Here is a 12436-nt window from a genome sequence, read left to right on the forward strand (position 1 = left end):
TCTAATCTGAATCTTCGTGAAGGATCCAACCAGAGTAGGCTACAAACAAGGACCTTTGCCTGTGTGGAGTTTTTTACATCTGTTTTTTTCTTTTTCACCTCAGGATTGCTATATTTTAGACCAAGGTGGTTTTAAGATTTATGTCTGGAGAGGAAAAGACTCTAGCCTGGAAGAGAAAAAAGCAGCCTTCACTCGAGCTGTGGTGAGTTGTAATATGGTTCAAACAGTGTCATGGGAGGTTAACTAAGTGCAAATCTAGATCTGACCACTAATTGCAATTAAGTGTAGGTCTTACGGAGCTGGCCTGCGTAATAACAGAGAGAGAAGTTGCACGTCTAAGCAAGGCAAGATGATGCAAACACAAAATTGCTAGTCACCAAATTGCACAAGAACAAAGACCTGCCACTGAAACTAGGAGGAAATTTATAAAGAAAATAAAGTATAAAAGAAAATACTTCATTACTCAGTAAGTGGTGGACTGCTGGCATTTTTGATTGGACACAGAGAATCAGCAGGGTCAAGATGGGATTAGACAAATTCATGGTCAACAGGTCCATAAACAGATAGTAAAGGGGATTTTATATCATCTCTGACAACCATGACCCAATATTGTGGATGCTGAGGAGAGTGAAGGGATCAAACTGAAGCTAGCCACCAAACTCGTGTGTGCTCACTAAACAGCATCTCTTAATGCCACTGTTCCAGGCAGCATGGACCACTGCTTTGACCCTGAAAGCATCTCTTGTGTTCCCAACCAAAGGTAACAACTTGGGCAAGCCAGTGAGAAACTTGATCTGGGCTTTCTGTAAAAGCTTGACCTTTAATGTAAGTGCTACAAGCCTCAACCGCAAGTCCATTATAAGCAACGTGTCCTTTTCACATCACCAATGGGTCTGGGCCCAGGTTCTGCATGTGAATTTGAAGGTGATACAAGGCTCTTCCAATGGGTACAAAGAGATCTGTTATTAACTGCCATTAATTCAGATTGGCAAACCTGAGGCAAGACCAGGATTCATGTTAAGAAAGAGCACATTAGCATGATGTGCTGGTGCTCCTCCAGATGAGCTACCGTGAAGTTACTTTTTGGCAGAACATGCCTCAGCACTCCTTTCCATAAAACATTAGCCTCAAGGGAGCCTGAGCAAGAAAGGCATTTAGTAGTTGTTTTACAAGCTGACATGCTGAAGTGAAGGCTACAAAGGATCATAGCTTTTATTTCGTTTACTCAGTTATGTGGATACCATAAACAGACTCATATTCCATGAGCTCTTACTAGGATATACTGAACTTCAGCAGCTCCACCATCAGTAAGGTCTTACCTGGCGACATCCAGCTTCAATACAGATTGCATCTATTGTCTTAAAGAAAAGCTTAGAAAAACTTCACCTTAAAGCTTATCTTGAGGTGCTCTTTTCAAAAGCTTAGCTGAGATACTTTATATTGAGCAATCAGCTCTTCATATTCTGGCCCTGAGCTACACATGTAGAACAAAAGATAATCTCTTTCTTTCAGTGCAGCAGGTGGGAGGGATGGGAGGACCATCTGCTCTGCTTTTCCCTGAAGGTAGTGTGTGGCTGTAGCATTTACAGCAGAAGATGAATGCCTAGAAGCCCACAGTCATGTTCCTTCCCTGAACCATGACTGTCGGCACTGAACCTCCAGGTCATCCCAGGGCCTGCTGAGATAAACATAAGAGCAGTTCCCAGAACTGAACAATGAGTGTGGCATTGTGGCAGAACACAGATAGTTTTCTTCCAGGCACCTCTGCTGAAGCAGACTTCTAACTCAATAGTAGCTCTATCGTAAAGAAATAATTTGGGTTTAGGGGGAAAAAAGTTAAAAAAATAAAGCAGAGATTTGTAAGAATTTAGTCCTTTCAGAACACACATTGTGCTGTGGGGTACTTGGCTGACTCCATCCTTTCACTACCTTGCATGCCCTCTATCATAACACGGGGAGATCGGTCTTCCTGTTTTAGAAAGGAACAAAATGTTTATAAAAAAGCAAAGAACTGAACTAGGCTCTTGGGTCATGGGCACACTGTATCACTGCTTCCTCCCCTTCACTCCTTCCATCACTAGAAGTCATCTACAGAGCTATCTGAGACAGAGGAGGAGGCTTTTCATGAGACCCACTGAGAGACATTTTCTTCAAGTGCTATGTAGAGGTTAAGTTTACGATCCAAATGACAGGCCTCTAGGGATAGGGTTAAGTCCCCTAAATACAGAAATAAACATGGCTACATGTGAGAGCTTGTAGACACCTCTGTTTATAAGTCTGAATTAAAGTCTTGTCAGAATCCTGTCTTTGGTCATGCCACTGTGTTCAGTGAGTGATGTTCACTCTTTCAGATGCTTCAGGTCCACATTCCTCTTTATGTCTGTAAAGAGCTTGGTGTATCCCCACTGATACCCTTTTTCAAACCCACTAGGGTTTTATCCAAGCCAAAGGCTATCCTTCATCCATCAACATTGAAGTGATCAATGATGGAGCAGAGTCAGCCATGTTTAAACAGCTTTTCCAGAGGTGGACAGAAAAGGATGAAACACAAGGACTGGGCAAAATCTACACTAGTGGCAAAATTGGTAAGCATGTTTGTCCTGACTTTGTCTTTCCCACCAGTGCTAAGCAACAGCTGAGGGAACATCATTCACATTAACTGCCTCCTGCCTTCAGTATTTTGAAAATCTAGCACACATGCTTCCCATACCTTGTATTTTCCACCTTCTTCAGTAGATGTAAAGGATTCAGGAGCTGAAAAGCATTGAGTAACTGCTGAGGCTTCTTATATGAACCAAAGTACTACTTAATCCAAATGTAAATGCGGCCAGAAGATCACTCTCATCTGAAAATTTGTGTGCAAAATTTCATACTTTCAGAACTTTTTTATAAAGGACTGATGCTAAACCTGATGAGGAAGTGTTATACAACATTCTGCTTTCATTTACACTGGCATCCAGCCAAGACCCTCCTGACGTCAATGGAATTATTCTGTATTTACACCAGGTGTAAACGGTGCCTCAATTTATCACACTGCTGAAGTGAATATTACAATGAATTAACCTCGGAGAGTAAACAATACCAAAGAGAGAGAGCTTGATGAATGATGAGATGGTGACAGAGATGCTGGATGTCTCCATCAATAATAGCCTGAGACCTGCAAATCTCTTTCCCTTACAAGTTCTCGCTTTTTTCTCCACCTCTGTCTCTCTGTGCTCTCCATAAATACACTCTCTCCTTACCATAAGGCGGAAAAATGTAGCCATTTTATTTCTGAAAGCAACATTTTGGAAGGAATGAGGTATGTGTGGATTTGGAAAACAATTATGAATTTTTAGTCAGAAGACAACTAGTATTTTCACTAGCCAGTTGTCATTGCAATGTGCGTATGGCCAGTTGCCAACCTGTAACAAGTCAACACTGGAGCATATGAACTCTTGCATAATCCAAAATCAGTATTAGCTTACTAGTGGCAAGACTGGCTTCTTGCAACCGTAGACAAGGTTTTTCTCACATGTAAAACAGTTGTGTGCTTGTGTGAGGGTGATACAGGGCATTCGTATGTTCTTGTTCATTCACTGGGTTCTTGTTTTTATTCTGCTGGTGCATGCAGCCAAGGTGGAGCAGGTGAAGTTTGACACCACTCAGCTCCATGCCAGACCGGAGCTAGCTGCTGAGCAGAGAATGGTAGATGATGCCTCCGGGGAGATAGAGGTGAGAGAGCTCCTTTTGCTGGCAGAGGATGCAGTAATCAGCGTTTCACGCAGAGCAGATATATGGAGCTGTGATGCTGTGCCCACCTACCCTCCCCAAGGAAGCACAGCTGCAGCCAGAGCAAAGTGCTTGTGAACTCTAATGCATCAGTTACAGTAGCTCAGGGGCATCTCTTCTCCAACCTTTGACCAGTGGATCAAAGCAGTCACCATGATGACTCCCCTCCTGCCATGAGTGTGGGCCAGGAGACTGATACTGTCAAACACTCTGTTTAGGCCATATCAACCAAATTTGTACAGAGCAGGAGTCCCTCTTCCATTCTTGTGGCCTCCCACGGAAGATGGAACTGGCTGGGAGAGGGCTGTGAGGGAGGTGGAGGCTGCTTCTCCTTGAGGACCACTGACTGCTGAAGATCCATTAATGGCACATGTATTGTGACAGCCAGGAGAAAATGGACTTTGCCAGCAAGCACTTAGTCAAGCTGGGGAAACTGGCTTCCAGGAGAGAGAGGAAGGGTTATCTTTCCAACTGAAGACCTGAACTTCAGTGGTCTGCTAGCAAAGGGGGTGTGCTCTGTCTTCACAGACCCCACTGCTGCTCACCAAAATGTTTCTTTCACTAGGTGTGGAGGATTGAGGACTTGCAAATGCAGCCAGTGAATCCCAAGACATATGGGCAGTTCTATGGGGGTGATTGCTACCTGGTCCTGTACACCTACTTGAGATCAGGCAGGCCTCACTATGTCCTCTACATGTGGCAGGTATGTCAAACAGAAACAGTGATTGCGTTTTCTATAAGACTAGAACTGAAAGAAGTAATTGCACAAAAAATTTGCAACCCAAGCATTCAGAAGAGCTCAGATACTCTTTGCTCCTCAGTTGCCCATTGCAAATATCCCAAGCTGTGCTTTCTGGGCAGCATGGACAATGAGCTCAAGCAAGCATCAGTCTGAGAGCCAGCAGTGTCAGACAGAAAAAAGTGAAGCATGATGGGGCTTACAATGCTGAGGTCAAACCTTGCAGTCTTTCAGATTGTCTCTTAGAGCCTCAGCTCCTGGAGCCGTGTAGGTATATAAATACCTCTGCTTTCCTTTTTAAAACATTTTTTTTCCTCTCCTAAGAGGCAGAGAGAAGCTTTGAAAATGGGATGCTAAAGTCTCCAAAACCAGGATGCAAGTGAAATTTAAACATCTGGAATGTTTAACGCTGATCTCACGATATACAGGGGTTTGGACTGGCAAGATGTTACATCATGAAGAGCTTTATACCCTTCATCTCATCACAGTGCATGTGGCATCTCTCTGTCTTCCCCAGGGCCGCCATGCCTCTGTGGATGAAATCACTGCCTGTGCCCTCAACGCCATCGAGCTGGACAAGAAGTATGGGGATGAAGCTGTGCAGGTGCGCGTGACAATGGGCAAGGAGCCCGCACACTTCCTGGCCATCTTCAAGGGCAAGCTGATCATTTACGAGGTAACGCAGCTCTGTCCATGTGGGCAATGGGAGGTGCAAACACCAGCAGTGGCTTGGCAGTTGGAATGGAGATAGTCCAGAAAAATGGGTTGATATTCAGGAATGACACTGCCAGGTCTGCATGGGCTGGCAGATGGAAGTGGTGGAACATTTCTACTACTTCCCAAGTGGCCCGAACACCACATGTGTAAACACAGTCCTGGACTGACCCAGCCTCAGCTGTCCACCCCTGAGCTCCAGTGTTAATGCTTGATATTCTTTCCAACTCTATCCCAAAATATTTTGCAGAGTTATAAGAAGGCAATCTTTCTGTGAATTACAAATAACACTATCCAGAAAGGATATACAAAATAGCCTACAAACAGTTGCATGGTTTGAATTGTCCCTGTCTGAATTATATCACATTAACTACTAAGCCACTTGCTGCAGTGGCTGCTGACATCTGCGGTGGAGACATTGCAAATGGCTGGGGAAGAGGGAGATTGCTCTCAGCATTGGTTTCACCACATAGCTCCTGTGGCAGACGTTCAGTAAGCCACAAACAGCTAGAAATCTGAGTCCAGCTGCCTTGCCCTGTCTACATGGCAAAGGCTTTGCAGGCAGTAAGATCTGCTCACATTGAACTTGAGCATCTCAGTGGGAGCTGATCAAGGCTCAGAGTTAATCAGGGAGAAAAGTGGAAGTTATGCCATGTAAGTTTTATTCTGACCTGGAACCAGCAGGTATTTGGATTTCCTTACCTGCTCTGCGCAGGACCATGTTCCATCATTACAGCTGTGAGCCCAACAGTCTTCTTCCTCCAATCAGTTGCACTCTGGATTTGATTGTCCTCCTTACCTCCCAGTACCATCCTTCTCTCTGTTTCCTTGCAGGGTGGCATGAGCCGGGCTCAGCAAAGTGCACCCAAGCCAACGATCCGCCTCTTCCAGGTGAGGGGCACAGATGAGATGAACACAAAGGCCACAGAGGTGCCAGCCAGAGCCTCCTCGCTCAATTCCAACGATGTCTTCCTACTGACAACCAGCCAAGTCTGCTACCTGTGGTGTGGGAAGGTGAGACTGCAGTGGGACCAGGTGAAACAGCTTAAGGGAGCCAAAATTGCTGATGCTGGGCTTGAGTATCCTACCTCCACTGAGCTATGGAGGTATACCCTTAGGCAGGCAGCCCATTAATTCCAGTGCAGGAAGGTGCACGCTGGAGAAGGCTCCATCTATGGAGGATTAGCAGTAACACAGCCTCCTCTGTACAGAAGTAACCTATGTTGGGGTTCACCTCATTTTAGATGTTCATAAAGCTTTCAGCTGAATAAAGCACCCCAGGTTCTTACAGCACTCCAGCTGTAACAAATTATCCAGGATTAGAGCACATTCATTTATTATGTTTCAGTTTCAGAATGAGATGGTATATGTAACCAAAGCAGAAGTGATGCCCAGAGAAGCTGCAAAAGCCCCATAATTTCAAGTGTTCCAGGTCAGGTTGGATGGAGCTTTGAACAACCTGATCTAGTGAAAGATGTCCCTGCTCATGGCAGGGAGGTTGACTTAAACGATCTTTAAAGGTCCCTTAAGCCAAACCTGTCTATGAGTGTTGTCGTATATGCCATTAGCTGCACTGTATGCCCATTGAATGACTAGAAATGTATTCTGAGTGGCTAGCTTAGATGAGACCCTCAAAAGCATTCCAGCAGGTCTAAAACGCTCCAGAGGGGAGGATAGGACCTAGCCAGCTTTTTTTCCACAGATAAATCTTGCCAGTCTGTACCTAACTCCACGTCAACCTTATGTCCTGAACACAGGGATGCAGTGGAGATGAGAGGGAGATGGCAAAAAGGGTAGCTGACATCGTTTCCAAGAGGGACAAGCACACTATTTTGGAAGGACAAGAGCCAGCAGAGTTCTGGGAAGCCTTAGGTGGCAAAGCACCTTATGCCAGTGAAAAGAGGTAAAAGTGACCTGCTTGTTTCTCCGGGTTTTGTCAGGCAACATTAAGCAAGGGATCAAAACGGTGATACTGTGAACTCACTAAAGGGAGCACAAGGCCAGAGTATCATAGAATCATAGAATCATAGAATCATAGAATAGATCTGAAGGGGGCATATAGGGATGCTGGGGATGGACTCTTCATTAGGGACTGTAGTGGTAGGACAAGGGGTAATGGGTTAAAACTTAAATAGGGAAAGTTTAGATTGGATGTAAGGAGGAAATTCTTTCCTGTTAGGGTAGTGAGGCACTGGAATAGGTTGCCCAGGGAGCCTGTGAATGCTTCATCCCTGGCAGTGTTCAAGGCTAGGTTGGACGAGGCCTTGGGTAATATGGTTTGGAGCGAGGTGTCCCTGCCCATGGCAGGGGGGTTGGAACTTGATGATCTTAAGGTCCTTTCCAACCCTAACTATCACCAAAAGCTTGTTCGGAAACCACACTGAGATGTCTCTTTCCTAGGTTTTGGTTCAGGCCTTCTGTGAAGTAGGAGCTGCAGATCCAAACGTTGCTGAAAGGACTGTGCTACATCCTCCTTTCCCCTAGTAAATCCATCAGATAGCTTGCCATAAGAGCTACATGAACCACTTGCTCCATTTCTAGCCATTATTAGCTTTATGGGCAGCCCCAGAAGATTCATGAAACTAAATCTGCTTTTGAACAACCTGGATTTCCCCAGTCCTCTGGGCAGGTGATGGGTTCCTTTGCAATCAAGCAATCTGATGTGGCTTTCACCTGACATCGGGCTCATCTCCACAATGAGAGAAGTGTTCTGCTTTTGCCTGGTTTTGGGTGGAGGAAAAGTTACCTTTAAAAACTGTTAGACTGGTCCAACAGTCTCCTGAGACCTGACATGGCTGACTTTCATGCCCTCAGATGAGTGTTGCCATATTCCCACCTCTTCCATCAAGGTCTTGACAAGTAGTGGCATGTAAACCATGGGGAAAAGTTTTCCACCTCTCTTGTTTTTTCTTCCCTGCCACGCATGAGGAAGGTTTCAAGAGCAGACCACACAGTACCAGCCTCGCCTCTTCGAGTGCTCCAACCAGACGGGTCGATTCATCATGACAGAGGTGGTGGGCTTCTGCCAGGAAGACCTGGATGAAGATGATGTTATGCTGCTAGACACATGGGAAGAGGTTAGCACAGACTCCCCCTCCCCTTCTCCCCAGACACTTTCTAACAGGTTATGGCTCAATTGGTTTGAATCCACCATTCAGTGTGAAACCAAGGGCAACATGCCTTCTGTCCCATCTCCAAATACTTCATGATGCTCAGTCAGACAAGCAGGCGTATGTCCAGTCCTTGTCACCCAGGTACAAAACATGTGAGTAAGGTAGCATTGCTCGCCTTGCTTGAGAAAGGAAGATACTGAGGTACCTGGTCCATGCCCTGCTCCAAGGTGAAAAGAGCTGGACACACTTCAGTCTTCACCAGCTCATACAAGTAGGTGGCACCCAGAAGCCCTCACCTTCATTTCCTAGCACCAATGGTGACAATGTGCTTTAGGCTGTTGGAAAGTGTCTCAGAGGAGTTTGCTTACTGAGTTAAGAGTTTTGGCCCATGCAAGGATGGGATTTATCTACCTTGAAATGTACAAGAGCTGTCTCCTGAAATATTTATACTTTATGCATGTCTCAAAAGCAAAATATTTCTTGGCTGGGAATAAATCTGGGATCATAATCCCAGGGGATTATTGGGACACAGCCTTTTCAGTCTTATTTCTGCTCCAGTTGGCAGGGAAGAATAAACAGCCGCATGTGCACAGGTCCTAAGTACTCACTGAGCTTCAATGCCTTCTCTCCTTGCAGATTTTCCTTTGGGTTGGCAAAGCCTCCAACACATATGAGAGGAATGAGGCAATTGCCTCAGCTAAGGAGTATCTCAAGACCCATCCAGCAGGGAGAGACTTGGCAACTCCAATAATACTGGTGAAGCAGGGCTATGAACCCCTCAACTTCACAGGATGGTTCAATGCTTGGGACCCCTACAAATGGAGTGTAAGTTTCTAGAAAAGTCCTGCGATGTGCACACATGCTCAGGGGTGGTTAAAGGGTGTTACTGTCAGTGAATATATCCTTGATGCTGCCCAGAGCAAAACCTCGCTATGACATCTTGTCAGCCTGGGGTCATTCAGCCTGGAGAAGAGAAGGCTCTGGGGATTGCTTAGAGCAGCTTCCAGTGCCTAAAGGGGCTGATAAGAAATCTGGAGAGGGGCTTTTGAAAAGGACATGGAGTGACAGAACAAGGGGGAATGGCTTTAAATCAACAGAGGGGAGACTGAGATACGACCTTAGGAAGAAGTTCTTCCCTGTGACGGTGGTGAGGCCCTGGCACAGGTTGCCCAGAGAAGCTGTGGCTGCCCCATCCCTGGCAGTGTTCAAGGCCAGGTTGGACGGGCCTTGGAGCAACCTGCTCTACTGGAAGGTGTCCCTCACAATGACAGGGCTTTGGAACTGGATGATCTTTAACATCCCTTCCAACCCAAACCATTCTGTGGCTCTGTGTCCTGAGCTTCATGGCTTCCTGGTGCTGCTACTTGAGCAGCTTTTATTCCTTCACCAGCAAAAACTACCTGTTTGATGAAGCCAATATTTCTGTAAATATGCATAAATGTGCTTGAATTCACAATATTCACATTTTTATTTGAAATACCAATTAGGTTCCAAATCAGGTTTGTGAGTTCAACCGAAAATGTGTTGGGGCTGCTACTAGTTAAATCTTCAGAGTGAAAACAGAAGCACCCCACATCATAAAGAAAACTAAAAAAATAAAAAATAAAAAATACATTTTTCAAAATGCAGCCACATAAAAAATGTTGTGACCCAGCTTTAAAGGTAAACTCTGGTGAAATTAAAGGTTCAAGCAGACAGGCCTAATGTTCAGGTTTGCAGACTACCTGTCAGAGCCAAGGAGCTCCTGAGCAAGGTCACCCTTGCTCCCTACATGCATACAAGCCTTCTTCTCAAAAGCTGATTTACAAATAATAGCTCTTTGCTATGTAGAAATGGAAACCTTCCCCAGGAGATGTCTGGGAAAGAAATAAATCCTTTCTCTCCTCTTTCAAACTCATTTGCTTCAAATCATCTCAGGAGTATTATGTGGAGCAGAGATTTGTACATGTGGCCAGTGCATAAGACTGCACCATGCAGTGTCTCCAACCCTGGTTGTGTGTGTAGCTGGGAAGAGGAAGAAGCGATGCACTTAAATCCATGCAGACCATGCACCAGCCAGTCCAGCCTGCCTGGAGACTATGCTGCAGCACAGAATGTATTGGGAACAGGGGACAATCCTGGGCAGACTTTTGTGGTTGACAGCCCGAGTAGTGGTTCATAAAAACAGGCGGGTGGAAACAACGGTGCCAGGCTGTGCACCTAAATTCCTGCCACCTGATGGCACTGATGTGAGTGACTTAAATGAAAAAGGCAGATGATGGGCAGTTGAGAAAAGCCCAGCTCCCAGGTGGTGTATTCTCAGAGCCTTTCCCAGTGGGCTGCCCCTGGTTGTCCCTTCCCTCTCCTGGTGTTTTCAATTAACATCAGTGGTCAAACAGTTCATATTTTCTAGTTGCCCAGAGGGCTGTGAGTGAAGTCCCATGCTGGATCCTGCAGTTGGGATAGCCAGGGCAACAGCATGAAGGTCCTCAGGGGACTTCACACTGCAGTAAGACTCGTAAGAGATATTTTATTTCCCCTAGCTGGGTTTGCATTGTCTTTCTTTGCAGCCAGTGTGGTGGTAGAGAGCCTGTCTTGATAGCCAGATTTGGACAGATAAGACAGCAACTCCCAAAGCAATGACCCTTAAAACGGTGTTGATGGTTAGAACAAAGGTCAAAACTTGGAGGTTTTTTCCTGAGGAACTGCTGAAAAACAAGGATACAGCTCATAAAATATGTGCCTCTAAAAATATCCCCTGTAGGCAGCTTCAGCAACTACAGACAAGCAATCCAAACTGTTGACATCCCAGAAACATCTGGTGTGTGTGTTCATTGCTCAGTTTTGGGTCTAAATCTGTTTGCTCTGCAGCCCATGTGTTTATGTTGTTCTTGTTGGGGAACTTTGTTGGATGATTCTGCTAAGAACCGACATCTCCTGGCTGCTTAGGAAAACACAGTCAAGAGCTTTGCCAATTTATTTAGTCTATTCCTTTTTCAGGAAATAAAGGGTAGCTGGTAATACATGACACCAAATTATAAGAAGTCAGGGACTGAGACTTAAAAAAAATCTGTTGCTGTAGCTGAATGAATCAGAGAAGGGGGGAAATATTTTAAACCAGATTTTCATCCTTTACAAGATTCATTTAAAATTTAAAATATGTAAATCCAGCACTAAATATGATTTGATTTGCCTTCTCCTCTCTAAAGTCTTTACATTTCCTGTTTTCACCTGTTATTGTTCAACTGCAAAGGCTAAAGTCCATTAGCTTCTTTGTTTTCCAGTGAAAGCTCAGGTTTTGGCAGTCTCCTGATCCCAGGAGCTGGTGTTTGCAATAAGGCACCAGCTGGCATCTCAATGGGCACCACTGGGCTTTAAAATTCATACGATCTCCTGACCCTGTTAGAGAACAGGAGCATGTGCTTACTAAAGGCGGCCTGTGTTTCTTACAACTCTCTTAATCTTTAGGATGGCAAGTCCTATGAGGAGATGAAGAACAGCTTAGGAGACATGTCGGCTATATCCGAGATCAAAGTGGTGAGTTGCTTCTTGACTATGTGGCTGGGAAACACCTGGGTTTAACCACCACCGCGTGCTCCAGCCTGTTCGCACAAAGGAGAGGACATAATGATCAGAGCAGGCATGGGGACGTCAGGCTGTCAGGATCAGAGCTGTGCTCCTCTGTGGAAAGCAAAAGGAGGTGTGAGTAATAACCCATAAATACACCCAGATCTCCTGGGTCTTTTCCAGGCCTGTGCAGAGTCATCTGTGAGCAGATTGGCCAGCTGTTTTCTAAGCAACACATGTGAATAAAAGTGTGTGCAGCTATGACAGTGAGCAGTTAAGTGTTGTATGAGTAGTTTCCAGTGGTCGGGTCCCTGAGACCTCAGACAAGTGACCCCTGGTCGAGAAGAACATACCCAATGTGAGATACAGAGCACAGAGGAAAGAAGGTCCCAACAGTCCTAACACAACTGTCATACAAGATCAATCCTGCCCTGGAAAAGGGCAGGAGAAAGGCTGTAAGGAAGTGGCAGGGGCTTTGAATAAAGAGAGACTGCGTATCAGGGAGGGGTATGCAGGTAGTTCAGAAGTTTTAGACATGGTAGATATCTCACCT

General features: G+C 45.4%; 1 protein-coding gene across 2 annotated transcripts in view; it reads left to right on the forward strand.

Annotated features, from left to right (window-relative positions):
- The window catches only part of VILL (villin like), a 36443-nt gene that overhangs the window by 20814 nt on the left and 3193 nt on the right, over positions 1-12436 (forward strand). For both annotated transcript variants that reach the window (XM_061354795.1, XM_061354796.1), the window contains exons 9-18: positions 104-202; positions 2432-2585; positions 3614-3714; positions 4337-4474; positions 5028-5186; positions 6059-6238; positions 6982-7127; positions 8157-8301; positions 8974-9162; positions 11785-11853. In XM_061354795.1, the coding sequence (XP_061210779.1) occupies positions 104-202; positions 2432-2585; positions 3614-3714; positions 4337-4474; positions 5028-5186; positions 6059-6238; positions 6982-7127; positions 8157-8301; positions 8974-9162; positions 11785-11853 (1380 nt within the window). The remainder of the gene's footprint in view (positions 1-103; positions 203-2431; positions 2586-3613; positions 3715-4336; positions 4475-5027; positions 5187-6058; positions 6239-6981; positions 7128-8156; positions 8302-8973; positions 9163-11784; positions 11854-12436) is intronic.

This window comes from Neopsephotus bourkii, unplaced genomic scaffold (genome assembly GCF_033783945.1).
Source record: "Neopsephotus bourkii isolate Nb327-2 ecotype Australia unplaced genomic scaffold, CSIRO-AGI_Nbou_v1 NB_745, whole genome shotgun sequence".
NCBI classification, from domain to species: domain Eukaryota; kingdom Metazoa; phylum Chordata; class Aves; order Psittaciformes; family Psittacidae; genus Neopsephotus; species Neopsephotus bourkii.